Source organism: Podarcis melisellensis (genome assembly GCF_964234715.1).
Source record: "Podarcis melisellensis genome assembly, chromosome: 10".
Lineage (NCBI taxonomy): Eukaryota > Metazoa > Chordata > Lepidosauria > Squamata > Lacertidae > Podarcis > Podarcis melisellensis.
In genome coordinates this window covers 58085963-58104608 of record NC_138542.1, presented here as the reverse complement: position 1 = coordinate 58104608, position 18646 = coordinate 58085963, and the positions used below count along the sequence as shown (strand labels likewise).

General features: G+C 43.6%; 1 protein-coding gene across 13 annotated transcripts in view; it reads right to left on the bottom strand.

The window, feature by feature from the left end:
- Positions 1-18646, bottom strand: part of ERC1 (ELKS/RAB6-interacting/CAST family member 1) — a 165845-nt gene that overhangs the window by 29621 nt on the left and 117578 nt on the right. For all 13 annotated transcript variants that reach the window (XM_081926820.1, XM_081926818.1, XM_081926819.1 and 10 more), the window contains one exon: positions 11813-11957. In XM_081926820.1, the coding sequence (XP_081782946.1) occupies positions 11813-11957 (145 nt within the window). The remainder of the gene's footprint in view (positions 1-11812; positions 11958-18646) is intronic.

Sequence of the window (18646 nt, the reverse complement as noted above, 5' to 3'; positions counted from 1 at the left end):
ATAATGGGAAGGACGTCAGGTTTGATTATAGAGAGTGGAAGAGGAAACAAAAGTTATATCAGAATTTTGTAGTAGTTTAAACATCTGGAAATAATGGAGGAGAAAGATGGAACAGATGGTTAAAAGGGAGCTGATCTGAATCCAGATTTCCCTAGGACTCCCAGACAATGGATTCTTCAATCTCCAGTCAAGCACAACTTGTTGAAACCCAATCTGCTTCCTTTTGGGATGCAGAAATGGGCAACATGGATTTTAAAAAACCTCATGCTACTTATTGCTTCCACACAGAGCACAGCCTTCCCATTTTAACTATGCATACATATAAGGATTTTTATTTATTTATTTTTTTAAAAAAAACAGTTTTAACTTCTGAAGTTGGCAGAAATGTACGATTCTGATTTCAGCACGAAATATAAAGAGGATAGATTCTGTATGAGACTGGGCAGGCAGAGGGTAGGGAAGACAGCAATCTGATATATAATTATTTATTTAGATTTATAGCCCACTCTACATCAGTACCAATACCAGAGCTGGATAGTACATAAAATAAACTATTTTTAAAAATCTACAAAACACCCCAGACACATTCCTTCAAGATACTACAAACAAACAAAACAAACAAACAAACAAACAAACAAACACAAAAAGATTAAGTAAATAGGTAACTCTAAACTTTGTACAGAAACAATGAAAGTACCTAGTTTTCATGCAAATTCTGCTATATCTTCTGTACTACCTTAATTAATCTCTCTTGGTCTTTTGGAGATTCAGAATTGTGCTGATTCTATGATCTCATTTTGTTAGCCACAAGAATGAATTCAGGGTAGAAGCAACCACAGCTCCAACATGTGGGGGAGATTAACATACTTTGGAAAGGCAACCCTCACATTTAAAGTTCTGTCTGCATCATCTAAGAAAATAATTTCATTGTGATGGTGACAATGCAAGGCAACAGACTGAAAACTTGGACTAAATGTTAATGTTACACTTTTTTGCCTAATAATTGACTGTCTATTGTTTATATGTCAATAAGCATAATAGCAAAATAAATTAATTGTGAATCTGGAAGTTTGTGATTCAAATCTCACCTCTACCATGAGCTAACTAATTGACCTTAAGACAAACCAGTATATTTTCTGCCTCAGCACACTTGCTAATTAGGGTATAATACTAACCTCATTTACATGATTGTTGTAAGAACCATTGAGAATTGGTCACTCAAATGTTGTACATAATTTTCATTACTTATAATATATTTATCAGATTTGGGGGGGTGGGAATTAAAAGCCAGTCAAACAAAAACAAAGCACAGCAGCTAAAATAATCTGAAATTACAGAGATGAATGGGTTAAAAAAAGAAACCTCTAGAGAGCATAGGTTTTCAACCTTTTTGAGTCCACTACATTCTTTCTGCGGCACCCCTGTGGGGCTCAGGAGCCCAGTTACGTCACCCCTTTCCTGCAGAGCTGGCAGCCTCTCACCCTTTTTCATACACCCTCCCTTGCAAAGTGTTCCCTCAGCCCCCTCTCCTTGGGAGTCCTCCAGGCAGCTACTGCTGCAGTCCCTGGTCTGTGATCTGCCCCAAAGAGATGCCTCTTCACATGGTCCCATAGGGGCCTGGGACTTGTCTGTCCATTCCCAACATCAAGGGCTGGAGGACTGGCTGGCTAGGCTCCCTCACCTGCTTGCTTCCTTACTCTGAGGTTGCCTTGGTTCCTGACAACCAGCAACACCTGGCCAGCAACAGAGGCAACATTCACCCATGGAGCATGCAGTTAGGGTTGCAGAAACAAACAGGTGTGCAAGCCTTTGGGAGGCAGAGACGTGAGAGGACATCAAAGGAGGGAGGGAAGGAAAGAGGGCAAAAGCCAGTATTGCCTGCAGCACCCCAACCGTCATTCAAGGCACCCCAGGGTGCCACGGCACACTGCTCTATAGGAAAATAACCACTCCTTTAGACAGTGGCTATATGTAATGATTGATTCAACTGTTGAAAAATAGGTCAGCCCTGGTCATTGATACAGTTACTTCCAGCTGTCCTGTCTGTAACTTTGTTGACTTTTTTAAAAAAAACTTTTTTTATAAAAGACTTAAAGTTAATGGTGTGAAAACATAGACTAAGAGAGCACAGGTGGTGCTCGCAAGTCAAATATGAGACAGAAAAACCTTATTGGCAGCAGAGAGTTGAAGTTCTTTTTGGTGAAGCTCTTCTGAGTTGGAGACTGTTTTCTGAAGCCAGACGATCTCCCCCTATAAGGTCAATTGCCATCTGCCTAAAAACAGTGCAATTATATTCTTATTTTCCATTGCCATTGTTCATATTTGGGTTTATGTTTTGAACCTGTGCTAATATTGCTTATGAGAAGTTCCATCATTTGAAACCTGGAGTAAGCAATATACTCTTTGGGGAGGTCCAGATGTCCTCAAGCTATGGATGCTCAACCCTTGTGTTGGAAGCCGCCCAGAGTGGCTGGGGAAACCCAGTCAGATGGGCGGAGTATAAATAATAAATTATTATTATTATATATTGCCCCAAACACATCCATTGGGGTTGATTCATCAGTGTGCTTGTGTTCCACATCCCTTCCTAAGAAAGGCTTGCCTCACTGCTATGAGAATTCTTTAAATATCAACTAGCAGGCAGATAGGGGCAAGTGACAGCTTTTGTCTTGAAGAGCTTCTGCTGGGAAACCTCAGAAATCTAAAGCACTAAAGACATCACAGGAAAATCTATCTCCCCATGGCTTCTACTGACAAAGCTAAGCTGCAGACCAGCACTTTACATGGTGATAAACTATAATCAGCATCTAATGATTTGAGAACTCTGTTGTGACACATATCTGGTAGATAAACTGTACATAAGCAGGCCAAGTTATTTAGATTTACATTAATTCCACAATGAGTGCCTCACCACACATATAGCAGGGCTCAACTATAACTTCTAATCCAAGTGTACCAGCTTGCACTCATCAGCACATCTGGACTTTGTTAAACAGTACTGCCTTCCAGAAGCTATGCTACTCACCCTCCCAACTCCAAATAGAGCCCCCACAACCAATATGGCACCAGGAACCAGTTAAGAAAAATTACTGGGAGGGGGTAGTTAAACTGTGGCCAGAATATATGGTGACAGTTGCACTTCATCCTTTCAGTGATACAGGAAATACAGCATGAACCCTGAAAGTCAATCTGGAACAGGCAGCTCAGTTTACTGGAATGGCCTGGTCAATGCTAAGCATTTTGCTATGAATTTGTCTCTATATTAAAACCCATTCCTGCTACTAAAAGACTAGGAACTTTAAATTAAAACAACACTAATACCATATCCTCTTTCTGAAATACTTCTCCTCATCCAAAGTTAAACACAAGCACACAGAGAAATTAAAGAACCAGAATGTCTTTGCCAAAACTCTTCCCTTCTCTTTAACAGTAACCAATTTGCTAGATGAGTGGGTGGGAATCTGATACTGTGTGAGGAATGCAAATAGGGAAACTGAAGGAATCATCACAGAATGCTACAAAATAGGTAGTCATTATTTGGTTGCTGAATCTAAGTTGTTCAATCAAACTTTTTGTACGCATTCTGATGACTGAAACACTCTTGCAGAGACTAGTAAATGTTATGAGTTCTACTGCTACCAAACTGAGTTTTCTAGTTTTGTTGTGTTTTTTGCAAAAATTAACAGTTTGTTGATGATCCACACTTTACATTGTTCATAGTTTGAGAAATACATTGTTTTACTCATTAATTTTTATTATTTATTTAATGAATTAATACTCTTGGCTCTTAATATTTTAACCAGTTTCTGAGATGATATGCTCTCATCCATGGTTGCCTTTTTTCCTTAGGGGTTGCTGGGGAGAGATTAACAGATTCATGAGGCATGAACTCCCCTTTACACAGCAAAACTGAATCTCCAACATGGAACCTACCTACGTATTGGGCAACAGAAGTTATAACAATAATTCTACATTTCACAGAACTAATTCTGAAAATGTTGACGTTACACTGGCTACTTACCATTCATCTGGGATAGAAGTTGTGAAACATTTTGAAAGAGTAATTTTGCTTCTGTACTCTAACCCAAAGGTTAGTGTGGCTACAGAGTTTCTGGAAAACTCCATGTCAGGGAACTGACATCTAAAGCGCCGCAGGTGCAAAGGCTCCCTGAGGTTGAGAGAGCAGTAGCAGCGGAAGAGGGAACCAGTAGAGGGCGAGCAAGAACTCCAAGGGAAAGTGAGTCGGAGGGATGGCTCAGAGACGCTTCAAGCGAAACCAGTGGGGAGGTCTCAGGACCTCCTATAGGGACACCCACACCTCGACGGAAACTGTCACGCCGAGAGGCCAGACGACGTGTTTCCGTTAAGGAGCTTTTATGTTGGAAACGTTTCCGAAAGCAGCCACTTTCGGATTCTACTAGTGATTGACGCAGCCATGCTGGAGGGGCTCCGTCACAGGCAGAGGTTTGAAAACCTGATCAAACTCTGAGGGACTTGCATTTTACGCACAAGCAGCTCATCGTCCCATCACAGCAATCCGAAAGTCACCGAAAGCCAGCTTGTGCAGAGAGAAGCATCATGAGCAACCCAGCCGGAACCGGGGGTGCAGGAGCAGCTGGAGGGGGTCCAAGCCTGGAAGAAAGGTACAGAGCGTTGGAGATCCAGTTGGCGCTGCAAACGGCGAGGCTTGAGGAGAGGAGGGCTCAGGATGCAGAAAAGGGAAAGGAGAAAACCACCCCGCTCGCCAGAAAGGTACCAGGATTGGTGCAGAAATTCGGGGGGGATCCCAGGAACTATCATGCCTTTAGAACAGAGATGCAATACGCTCTAAACTTGCAGTTTGATGACTTCCCCGACGAGGAATCGCGAGTGGCGTATGTGATTGGCCATCTCGAATCCGGGGCGAAAGATTGGGTTAGACCCCTGATGGCAGCGAATAATGAGATCTTAAAGGACACGAGGAAGTTTTTTCGTGCCATGGACCTGATGTTTTCCAGCGATATTGAGCAGGGGGTGGTGCGAAGGCAGTTAATGGCTTGCCAGCAAGGAAGCAGATCTGTCCGTGAGTACTGGACTGAATTTACTATGCTGATTCATAAATTGGGGTGGGACCTATCGGCGGAGCCCATCCAAATGCTTTTCGAAGAGGGGCTTTCTTCAACCGTCAAAGATGAGCTTTCCCGGGGGCCCAGGGCGGAGTCTATGGACCAATTAACCAAATCTGCGCTGGCCATAGGAGCGCGCCAGGAGGCGAGGGCTTTGGAAAGGCGGGAAGGGAAAGGAGACCGTTGGAGGGAGTTCCGCATTCCAGACATTCCAGAGCCATCTTTCCCGCCGGCAGAGCCGATGGAAGTTGGAACAGCGCGGGCGCGCGCAGTTTCAAATCCCAGTGAAGGGCGGAAGAAGGAGGGAAAGAGCGCCAAGAGATGTTATCTCTGCCAACAGCCAGGGCACTTTGCCAGAGTCTGCCCACAAAGAAAGGAATGGCAAGGGATGGCAGGAGCTGTTGGGGGAAAGGAAGAGGAAAGCAAGGAGCAAGTAAAAGCCAACGCCTGGCTGCCACCGTCGGGGCACAGCAGCCAGGCCAAAGAGCAATGAAAGTGCCCATGCCAGAACCTCCCAGACCTGCTTTAGTGATAGAGGTGTTACTAGAACTGCCAAACGGACACCCACTAAAGGTCAAGGCGCTTTTGGATTCAGGCAGCTCCTGTAATTTCATGAGTAAGGAGTTTGCAGCTGAGCACCAGATACAGACCATCCCTTTAAGTAACCCCTTGCAGGTGACTACGATTGACGGCAGAGAGCTGTTGGGGGGAGAAGTTAGCCAACAGACTGTCCCGATGATAATGAGAGTGGCAAGGCACACCGAACAGATAGCGTTTAATGTGGCCATCCTGGGAGGAGCGCCCATCATTTTGGGGATGAGCTGGCTGGCGCTACACGATCCGCTAGTGGGCTGGCATCAGAGGGTGGTCTCCTTTGGGTCAGCGCATTGCCTAGAACACTGCAAGGAGGGGAAGGTCTCGGGAGGAGACAGAGTCACCCTAGCGGGGATGGAAGTGATGGGCAAAGGGAAGGTGCCCCCGCAATACGCAGATCTGAGCAACGTATTCAGCGAAAGGGAAGCAGACAAACTGCCACCGCATAGACCCTTTGACTGTCAAATCAACCTACTCCCAGGGGCCCAACTCCCAGTAGGCAAGCTGTACGCCATGTCAGACAGGGAGATGCAGGAGCTGAGGGAGTTCATTGACAAAAACTTGAAGCGAGGTTTCATCAGAGAGTCCCGAGCGGTGGGGGGCAGCCCAGTGTTTTTTGTGGACAAAAAGAACACAGACAAACCGAGACTGGTGTGTGACTTCAGGGCCCTCAATGCAGTGTCGGAGCCCCTGGCTTTCCCTATGCCCCGAATTGACGACATTTTGACCAGAGTAAGGAAGGGAAAGATTTTTACAAAACTGGACCTGCGGGGGGCGTACAATCTGATACGCATAAGGAAGGGAGATGAATGGAAGACCACCATGTTTACCCCTTTGGGAGCCTTTGAATACCTCGTTATGCCCTTCGGTCTACAAGGGGGCTCCGCCTGTTTTCAAGCTTTTATAAACCACGTTCTGGGACCTTTGCTCTACAAGAACTGTGTGGCCTTTTTAGACGACGTGTTGGTGTATTCGGAAGATGAGGAACAGCATGTGAGGGACGTTCGAGAAGTGTTGGGCAGGCTGCAAGCCAACCAGCTGTGGGTGAAACTGGAGAAGTGCCAGTTTCATACCAAGGAGGTGGAATTCCTGGGGTACCGCTTGTCAGACAAGGGATTGGCCATGGATCCAGGCAAGGTTCAAGCGGTACTGGAATGGAAGACACCGAAGACCAAGAAGGACGTGCAAAGATTCTTGGGGTTTGGGAACTTTTATCGGAAGTTCATCAAGAACTTTGCCCACTTGACGGCGCCCATCACCGACTGCCTCAGCAGCAAGAAGAAATTTGTTTGGACGGTGGAGGCGGATCGAGCCTTTGAAGAACTGAAAAGGGCTTTCGCCTCGGAAGAACAACTTCTGCATGTGGATTTACAAAAACCCATGAGAGTGGAAACAGATGCATCCGACCGGGCTATAGGGGCGGTCCTTCTTCAACCGGGGAGGAGTGCGTCGGAGTGGAGACCGTGTGCATTCTTCTCGCGGAAACTGAATAAGTCCGAGAGGAATTACACGGTGTATGACAGGGAACTACTTGCCATTCACGAAGCATTCCGGAGGTGGAGACATTTATTAATTGGGGCACAACACAAGGTGCAAGTGTGCACCGACCACAAAAATTTAGAGTATTGGAGAACAGCTCGAGTGCTCAACCAACGACAAGTGAGATGGGCACAGGAATTCTCCAAATTTAACTTTGAGATTTGTTATGTGCCAGGCCCAGAAAACGTCAGGGCGGATGCGCTCTCACGCAAACCAGAATATTGGGAAGGGGAGGAGGTGATCGAAGAGAGACATGTCATCCCGGAGGACCGCTGGGTGTGTGGGGCGGCGCTGGTGGGGCAACGGGAACTGGTGGAGGAAACGGAAAATGATGAATATGCCCAGGATAAGCTCAGAGGTCTCAGGGGGGAGGGCGAGAGCCCCGGAGGTTTTGAGGAAAGAAATGGGGCATTGTATTACAAAGGGGCACTGTATATACCCGAAGGTGAATTGAGGGGGAGAGTACTCAAGCAGTTGCATGATAGCCCCACGGCGGGACATTTTGGGCAACACAAAACCATGTGGTTGGTTACCAGGGAATTTTGGTGGCCTAAGGTGAGGGAAGATGTAAGGGAGTATGTAAGAGGGTGTGACCAATGTCAGCGAGCCAAAGGGGAAAGAAGGGCGCCGGCAGGGTTATTAGAACCTTTACCCACACCAGAACGGCCTTGGGAAGCGATATCAATAGATTTTATGACGGATCTGCCAAGGTCCAAGGGGAAAACAGCCATCATGGTAGTAGTAGACCTGTTAACTAAGATGTGCCATTTTGTAGCATGCTCACATGCAGTCACAGCGGAAGAAACGGCGAAGTTGTTTGTGGAACATATCTTTAGGTTGCACGGGGCTCCCTCGAGGGTGATCTCAGATCGAGGCAAACAATTTACTTCCAGGTTCTGGAGGAAGCTCATGAGCTTGCTACACGTGGAAGTTAATTTTTCAACTGCCCGGCACCCTGAAACCAACGGGCAGGCGGAAAGGGCAAATGGCATTCTTCAACAATATCTTAGGTGTTATGTCAATGACAGAGAGAACGATTGGGTCGAAAAGTTGGCGTTGGCAGAATTTGCCTACAATAATGCGGAGAATGTGTCCACAGGGATGAGTCCCTTTTTGGCTAATTACGGGTGTCACCCCAGGGCATTTCCAGGGAAAGGAGGGGAGAGATGGAGCGTTCCAGCGGCTGAACATTTTGTAGAAGAGATGGAAGCCATCCATCAGCAGCTCCAGCTCAACTTAGAAAGGGCCAAGGCACAATATAAGAAGCAGGCAGACAAGAACAGAAGGGAAGGTGAAACCATAAGGGTGGGGGATCAAGTGTGGTTGTCAACCCAAGGGTTGCCGTTCAAAGGGGGTTGTAAGAAACTGAGGCCCAGAAGATTGGGACCTTTTGAGGTGATTCAGCAGGTCAACCCGGTAGCTTTCAAACTCCGATTACCCAACCACATGAAATTGCACCCAGTGTTCCACAGGTCGTTACTGTCACCATACAGGGGGGGACGTGAAGGGGAGCACGTCAGGGGACCAGCCTTGGAAGAGAGGGAACGCCGCAACCATGTAGCGGAAATCCTCGATTCCAGGTGGAAGGGTAATCAGGTGGAGTATTTGGTGGCGTGGGAAGGGGAACCGGAGTCAGAAAACACCTGGGTAAGTGCAGAGGAAGTCAATGACGAGGTTTTAACAGAAACGTTCCACCAAAGGTTCCCGAGGAAACCTCAGCCTATAGCAAGGTTTAGGAGGGAGTATTTCGGCACCACCGATGAGGAAGAGGAAATGGAAGGGTTCGCGGAGTCGGAGTTGGAAGATGGAGTGGACTCTGATGACGAAGAGTACCTAGAGAGTAGGAACAGCAACAAGTGGAAGGAAGTGTTCGCGACGTCGGAAGATGAGGGAGGTTCTTTCAGGGGTTTTACCTCCTCACCGCCAGTAGGAGAGGAGACGGGAGGGGGTGAAGGGGGCCCTGGAGGGGAGGTGGATGTCAGGGAACTGACATCTAAAGCGCCGCAGGTGCAAAGGCTCCCTGAGGTTGAGAGAGCAGTAGCAGCGGAAGAGGGAACCAGTAGAGGGCGAGCAAGAACTCCAAGGGAAAGTGAGTCGGAGGGATGGCTCAGAGACGCTTCAAGCGAAACCAGTGGGGAGGTCTCAGGACCTCCTATAGGGACACCCACACCTCGACGGAAACTGTCACGCCGAGAGGCCAGACGACGTGTTTCCGTTAAGGAGCTTTTATGTTGGAAACGTTTCCGAAAGCAGCCACTTTCGGATTCTACTAGTGATTGACGCAGCCATGCTGGAGGGGCTCCGTCACAGGCAGAGGTTTGAAAACCTGATCAAACTCTGAGGGACTTGCATTTTACGCACAAGCAGCTCATCGTCCCATCACACTCCAGTTGACTTCTTTGTGAACTTTATTCTACGCTAAGTTGTAATAAATTTGATGTCAAAGAGCTGGATTTGAGAGAGCAACCTAGATGCTGTTCTAGCCCACGCTGCCAGATGAAAAACTTGAACTCGGGTTTTTATTTCTGCCAAACTATTTAATAACTCTGTTGCCAAGTGGCCTGTCTCTTGGGCCTTCTAATCTGGTCTGCTGCTTCTGGTCTGGTGGAGGATGTTATTCTGTCACCAGTGTTGATGTAAGAGCCAATTGCAAGCCCACTTGTTTTTTGTACATGGAATTGAAGGAGGTGCCATCTTGTACTTTGCCTTGTGCAACAAAATATATCGTGTTGGTCCTCCATAGACAGATGTCTTCAGTTGTTGCTTTCATGGTGGTTAGAAAATGAGACAGAGCTTGTCCTGTCCCCATTGCTGTTAGCCACATCTCAAGTGGAATGTATTAAGCAGAATGATACTGATGGTTACAAAATGCTTTAAGGGGTTTAGAAAGTTACCTACTACGTATATGATTTGGATTTTAACTGTTCTTCAGTCTATAAAAATTGAACTACGATGCTATGCTGAACAGGTTAGTCAACTGATAGAAGGGCAGCCAAAAAGACCACATAAAAGCAGGTTTTCAGGAGACACCTGTTTATTAAAAAGTATTTTCTGTGAGAGTTACAAATCTCACATTCTTCAGGATAAAACCTAAGAAGCTCATGATAGGAAAATACTCTCAAGGTTTTTACTTGGGTTTTTGCATCAAGCCTGCAGGATGATAGATTCTCATAATACTAGAATTCTTTCCTCTCCTCATATTGTTGGGGATGGATGTCAAATGTCAAATGCCAAGAAGCATTTTATCAGCATGGTGAAATGAAAATATGTATTTTACATTAAAATCTGTGTATCAAAGCCTTTTGTTGGTGAATGGCCATCTTGCTGCAAAGTGACAGTATTTATTACTCTTCCAGTAAAGCTGAATATTACAAAAACTGTAAAGTTGATTTCTGACCTGTTTTAATGTTGGTTTTAACTATCGGAAAAAGAACTTAATTGAGCAAACATTAAACGTTTTATTTCAATATTAAATGTTAAGTGAAAAACCACTGCTACCAGAGTACCGGTGCTTCAGAAGAAACCTTTGGTGGAAAGGCTTTTTGGCTCCAATTTGCTGCCTTTGGCAACAGAGTAATTTAGTTGTAATAGGAGTGAAAGTGAAGTAAATGGTGGTGGTGGTGGTGATGGCTGGGGGCCCAAAAGTGGCTGTCCAAAGATGGGAGTTGCTGCTAACTATCTGGCAAATGAATTACTTAGCTAAAAATCACCAAGAATAGTTTAAGTGACTTCTATAGCTTTTCAGAAGTATCAATTTTCCTTCAAACAGTTCTCCCATGTTTGTGTTAGCTAGAAAAAGGAGGAGGAGAGCATATGTCTCATAGGTTGTACATGAACTTTTCTGACAGTAAGCTTTGTTATCTACTAATCTAGGATAGCATCTTAATAATAGGCCTGCATGCCTATAACTCTCTCAAAATAAATTGTGGGACCTCTTACAGAAAATAAGGCTGGGTTTCTGATGTTCCTAGAGTTACTACAGGTAATAAACACTTTCTTATTCCTCCATGGAAGCTAAGCTGACACTTACAGAAACGATGCTCCTATTCAGTCCCAGGCACACATGGAATAAACTGCTTATCTAGATCCATTTTAATTCAGCCCAAGCTGTAACATGGACTGAGATTTCATCCAAAACAAGATCAATGCTACTTGTCTGGATTGACAGGCCATCCACACAGAGCAGTTCTGTCTTATTTGGATTTAGCTTTCAGTTTATTAGTCCTCATACAGCCAGTGTGGACTCCAGGCACTTGTTTCATATCGTAGGAAAATAAAATGATCAACGATTTTTAATGTGTAGGACTTACTTCAGTCTTGCACATAACTATTTATAGGACAGATTCCTAACCCCACCAGAAACTGGTTGCCTTTAACCTTTGGCGTTTTCTCTTTTTGAGAAAGTAAGAGAGTCAACCTTCATAGCTGGAAAAAATATTAAAGTGCTCTAGTAGCTTTCAGTTTGGGGAAGGCATAACACGTGAGGAAGTAGGTAGCAGCCGAGGGGATTTGCCTAAGGCAAGCTGCAAATTGCATGGCAGACTCACATATTGAATCAAACAATATTCTCGTACCTGTTGCTTCAGTTGTTGTACCAAGCGGTCTTTCTCTCGTTTAAGTGCAGCTACTTCATCTTGGGTTTTTTTCTTGGAGGACGACAGCTCCAGCAGAGCAATATTGGCATCTTTTTCACTAATGGCAGCTAGAAGGGCTTCTTGCCTGAAAAAGAACAGACGAATGGCTTAATTGCACGTATATTCAACAACATCTAATTGTACCTGGTCAGGTTTTTAAGTTTATTACTGCCACCTGCCCCAAGTCCCCCTTTAAAATCATGCTTTTAAAAATGATTGTCATATGAATGCCAAGCTGCTAGATTACTGCAATGACCAAGAGTGGTATTATGTGGGAAATTTAAATGAAGGCGGCTCCCAGACACTTATTGGGGTATGGCTGGTGCTGTTTGCTGTTACCTCCAGTCTGTGTCTGCCTGTGTCCCCATGACACAGAAGAGAGGCCACTGGAGGATGCTTTGCTGAAGGGGCTGTCAAAACAGGAACCAGGCCTGGGAGACCTCTCCAAATTGCAAATTATCCATCTCCACCTGCATTCTAAATGGATAATATAAACCCAAATAGTCTGTGTAGAAGTTTGCAATCAGTCCTTAGTTCAAGGTGTGAACTCAATACACTTCAAACTACTCCCCCTCCCCCCGTACAATATGCAGCTAGGCCTTAAGTAGAAAAATTCCCCACAATAAAGGTAATGATGTGGTCACATGACTCAGCTTTTATTCTCAACATCTCTATAGAAATTCTGTATGATATAAAAAAAATCAATATTTGCTTTCCCATAGTTACAATGTTTTGATCCTCATTCTTCTTTCAGGATTCTCAGACTATAGAATCACTGCTCAGTTGACTAAGACAAGAGATAATGAATGCCTTAATCGCAACCCCAGCACCTTAGTCACTATATGCCCAACACAGTGTCTAATGATTCAGACGAACTTTTGCCATTTTTTTTAAAAAAAATCACTCCTATTTCCACGATATAAACATGCAAGCTGTCAGCTGGTACAGTGGTACCTCAGGTTACAGACGCTTCAGGTTACAGACTCTACTAACCCAGAAATAGTACCTCGGGTTAAGAACTTTGCTTCAGGATGAGAACAGAAATTGTGTGGTGGCGGTGCCACCGCGGCAGCAGCAGGAGGCCCCATTAGCTAAAGTGGTGCTTCAGGTTAAGAACAGTTTCAGGTTCAGAACGCACCTCTGGAACAAATTAAGTTCTTAACCCGAGGTACCACTGTACTGTAGTTCTCTTCCTAAGTACTACCTTTCACATTATTTAATTAAAGGATGCTGGTCCAAATGTGATATTCCTTTACTGGTTTTACACTTGAAATTATTTATAGCAATATTAGCTAACCTGTGGCCCTCATGATGGTGTTAGCCAATGTGGCCAAGAATCCTAGGAGTTGTAGCCCAACAACATTTGGAGAGCTACACAGTTTGGTTATCCCTGATTTAAAGCTATAACCCACTCTAGATCTTAAGACAGGTATATGGCAAAAAAAATTAGCTTGTCCTCTCAGACCAATATGTAACCCAATATGAAAGTCATTATCGTAGGCTTATTGTATGTATGAATGTAAGTGTAAATTGGTTTGTATAATTAAAAGAATGCCAATCTTGGGGTGTATGATACCAACTATGAACTAGGAATTTGACAAGCACAAAAGAAAGGGAGGGAAAACATGCTGGAATTGGCAGGAAAAGATAACGAGTGTACACATAGTCCAGCCACACACAGAAAGCTATCATGTCATGCATATTGCACTTGAAAAGTTACTGTCTATTCTTATATTAATCTGGGCAGATCCACACATGGAGTATGCCATTTGATGATATTTTGCCACTTGATGATTAGAAGTTGAAAGTATCAACTGCTGTCACTGAAAGCAATGTGTTTCAGCTGGTGCTAGTTAAGGAATATGAAAGCTCTGTCTATAATATTTGATCTGTGACAGCAGTTTCACAGGTGTAAGTAATCACTCAAAGTTGCTGTCATCAAGAGATGACTAATGAATAAACACGAGGTATGCAGTTTTGGACCCGTTTTTCAATGAGTAAATTATTTTAATAATTTAAGTCAGGGGTCAGCAACCTTTTTCAGCCGTGGACCGGTCCACCGTCCCTCAGACCATGTGGTGGGCTGGACTATATTTTGAAAAAATATATGAATGAATTCCTATGCCCCACAAATAGCCCAGAGATGTATTTTAAATAAAAGCACATATTCTACTAATGTAAAAACATGCTGATTCCTTGACCGTCCGCAGGCAGAATTGAGAAGGCGATTGGGCCGCATCCAGCCCACGGGCCTTAGGTTGACGGGCCTAAGGACTGATTTAAGTCCTTATCCTATCGCTGACAACTGTAAGTTCTATGAACTGCAGATTTATTCTACTATCAGAACTCTACCATCACATTATTCAACTTATACAAAACAGTAGCAGCACAAGCTCTGTGCAAAATAATTCCTGGGCAGAAATATAAGTTGAGAGTGAATTACTGGGAGCCCTGCACTTTAAATGTACTGATTTTTCTCTAACAATACAACCCTGTGTAAGTTAACTAAGAAATAAGTCCTAAGGCTTAACTCCCTAGTTAAGTGTGTTTACAGCAATCTATAGCCTTTACTTTTTTTTAAGCAAGCCATTCAGATCTCGACAGATCACAAAGCACATTCAGGAAATCTGAGGAATTCCCCTGTTAACAGATTCCTAAGGCATACTGCAAAGGCATCTTGGATCTGGCTTCAAGAATATATATTGGTCTCCTAGTTAAAGGCTCATCCATGGAGCAAGACCATTTGCTGGTCACATTTCTCCCATTCCTGCTGCGGAATGATATGAATAAATCACTGGGCCGAGGTCAGAGCAGCCTGCCCATAAAGTGATTCATGGACCCAGCAGCGCCATCCCTCAGGACTATGTACTTTATTACAGTAAACCTCAGAACAAGATACAATTTCCTGTCTAAAGGAGCAGCTTTTAAATCAGGACACCTGGACAGCCCTGCAACCACTTAGAAACAATAGATCTCAGCCCTACCAGTGCTTCTTGTTGTTGGCCTCTGCTCACCAGTGAGCTGCTGAATTTCAGTTTCAGAGGTAACTACAGTGGCCCCAAGGTGATGGAGTAAACTTCTTAACATGCTCAATGTTCTCCCTGTTCTAGATCTGTTATTTTCCCCATTAAAGAGACTGATATGTTTTTTATACTAATTTAAGAATAAGGAATGCTCTGGCTGCACAGATCACAAAGCTGCTATGAATCTGACTTTTTAAGACTAATCTCCATCACCTATAAATCAATACAGGAACATATTTTGACAGTAACCCAGGTTTTTGATCATTACACAAACCATTATATTGTTCACAAAGGCTATATTTCACAATTCTTTGCTAAGTGATTGCTATCAATGCTGACCAACGCTGCATATCGTTCAAAGCCACAGAAGGACAATAATATTTACTGAATGGGGTCCTTTACCTTTTAGCTAAGTCTAGGCTTGCTAGTTCAACTTCCTTATGCTTGCAAAAAAGATAGACCCAAAACACCTTACTTATAAGCTGATTCAAATGCAATGCATTGGATAATGATTCCAGTTTAATGTAAACATAAAACTGTATTAAGAGATTACTGTTTATAGTTCAGAGATTATTTATGCAGTTGATAATGATGCCCAATGGGGTCTCAGAGCCCTGATGATTCCATCCCCCAAACTGAAAATCAACTTCATATATGAATAAAACCCCTACAATACTATTTGGGGTTACATCTCTTCTTAATTGCTGCATATAGTACATAGCACATATAGTAGTTATTTACACCAAGAGTATATTGGGGGCCTTTAAATCCCCTCAGTATGTTGGATATGGAGTGTTTCTCCCCTACTTTGTTTAAAGTGGGGGGTTAACCTTAACGTAATTTTAATGAAACCCTAAACAAATTTCATGAATGTACCACCCCTTTATTGTAGGTGGCACAGTTTGAGGCAAATATTTCACATATTTTATAGCCTTTGTAGGTTGGTTGTAACCAGCAACTGACAGGGATGTTAAAAGCAGCAGCACGTGGTCTCTGCTCCTCTTCTCAACTATCAAAGATTAGAAGCATGTTATAAAAATGTTGCCTTTGTTGTAATACAGAAGTCATTACAGCAGTCAAAGTTCACCACAAGCCCTACCTAGGGGATTGATGCTAATAACTTTCATGTGGTTCCAGAACTGCCAAGTTCCTTAGAGAGAACAGTGTTCTCAAATATAAGCCAAAGCCCTTCTCCTTCCTGAAGACACAGGCAGAGGCCAATTCATGCTCAAAGCAGGGGTCGAGCTGAGGGGAGAAAAGCAGTAACTGCTTGACAGAAACAGGCACCTTTTCACAGAGATCTGCCGTTGACATTTTCTGTCCTGGACATCACTGTGGAAAAACGCTGAGGCTAACTTAAAAATAGAGTTAACAAATTCTTGAAACCAAGAATGAAGTTCAGAGGGACAATAAAGATAACCTGAATGATCTTATGACAAAAAACTGTGAACATTATGACAAACACTGAAATGCAGCTGGGAGAGGGAAGATTTTGAAACCCAAGCTTTCCAAAGCTGGAAACATTTTAAGAAATGAAGCAAATGTAGCGAGGGAGGAAACGACTGAGAAGGCTTTTAATGACAGGAGCCAAGTTTTCAGATAACCTGTGTGGGACAGAAGACTGAGAAAGTGCAGCCCTTCTATAAATAGCCTTAAACAAAATCAAATAAAAAAAACTCCTTCAGAGGAATATAAAAAGGCCTGCTGGTTCAGACCAATAATCCATCTCTTCCAACATCCAGTTTCCATTAGCAGTCAGTCAGATGCATAAATAAGCCCTCAGACTGGGCATTGAGGCAACAGCTCTCTTCTGCTGCTTGCCCCAAGTATTCAGAGTTACACTGTCTTGGCATATGGAGGTTCATTTAATTGTTATGGCTAATAGGCTCCCTCTGTAACAACTGTGTAGAACAAAAACAGGGCAAATCCTAGAATTGACAGGGAGCCTGGGCAAGCAACTGCTTACAATAAAAAACAGTTTTTATAAAAGGTTCTGCATACCTCAATCTACCTTTCAGATTCAACATGTAAAACTGATTAGGCAACAAGATTATTACAGAATTTCCATTTTAGGAGTTATGTCAGAGTCAAAATAGGTTTTAGTCCAACAAGTCACAAGTACTGATAAGTAATACAGGCTCCAAAAAAGTGGTTAAAAATAAAACAAAACCACCCAGATGCAGGGTAGCCTAAGGTTGTTTCCTATTACAGAGTCTCTTTACATGGAGAGTATGGAGTAGCTTTAAGATGGTTCCAGTTATTCTGAGAAAATGAGGATTCTCCCAGAAGGGATGTGTGTGAGATAAAGCGTTGTGTGTAGCTAAGAGAATGGGGCTCCATTCCTGCCTCAAAGCTTGTTTGCACAAATCTGCACCGACCTCACGGTGACTATTCATAAAGCATCCCCAAAAGAGCTGTAAAATCTGCTTTAAGCCCAGGTGCTGTAATTGCTGTCTGTCAAAACAGAACTGTTTTCTCAGTAAACATTTCAAAGCGCCCAGTGCCAGGTTGATTAGTTTGAGGGTGGGTGGGTGATGGGAGTGGTGAATGAGGGACAGAATAAGACTGATGGCCTGTAGACACTGAGCTTTTATTTAGTTAAAGCACCCCAGAGAGACTCCAACTCCACAGTTTAGAGAGAATTCTTGCCTTTCTAGCAGAACCATGCAAGCAACAGGAAGGAATTGTTACCAAAAACGTCTGGGTTCCCGACATGGGAAATGTAAAGCGGTTCAGGAATCAAGAGGAGATCAACACAATGCCCCAACTGGAGTTATTGATCCTGCTGCTCCCAAGGCATCCAAATCTCAAAATGAGGTAATTCCTTTTAGCACAGGGCGGAAGACTTTTCCCACCACATCCCCCTCCAGCAGAAAGTGCTTGCAGTTAAATCTTTCCCAGGTTTTATTCACGTCCTGACCTTTAAGCTGTGTCCTACTTATGTCCCTCTAAGAAGGTGAAGAAGTCTCCATTGGTGCTAGCAAATGAAGACTGGCTGATGTACTTATGCACCTCAGACTATGTTTAACCTCAGTTCCAATGCTACTGGGCTCCTAAAACAAACACCCAATGCAGATATTATATTGTAATATTATTTCTTTATCTAGTCATTAATTGATATTATATTAATGAAAATATTATATTGAGTGTATGAGAGAAGGGAGTACTCAAGCCATATTTTGAAGGATATGGAATATGATGTCTGAATGTTACTGGTACATTAATTGTTATTTGTTCATAAACATGCTGTATCATACAGTATTTATTGGTTTGCCTCCTGTAATCAGTATAAAAGTGTTACTTAAATATCCATTTCTTTTGTCATTGCAACAGAGATTGAGTGCATTCTCATGACACCACGGCTGCCATTTTTCTGAGTTGATGGGTTAAACTATAGAGCACAAGGAGTCAGATGCTTTTACACAAGACTGTCAGCATTATTAATTATAGTTTCTCATAACTTCTCATCAAAGTTTTGCTCCCCAAAGATTTCTTTGGAAATTGGTTTTTCAGGCAATGGGATGTATCCAATGCCAGGGACTTCTGTGAGTGCAACAGAACTTCTTTCTTTCCTGTTCCCTTTGTGGACCCTCAAACTCAGCTCTTGGAGGTTAGGGGGTCCTCCAGGGCAGATTTTAGGGGGATGCAGGGGGGAAGGAAACACAGGTCTTGCTGCACCAGTGGATCTCCACTAGCTCAGCACTAGATACAATTCGTTGTTCTTTATTTGGCTTACCTTACCTTGTTCTGC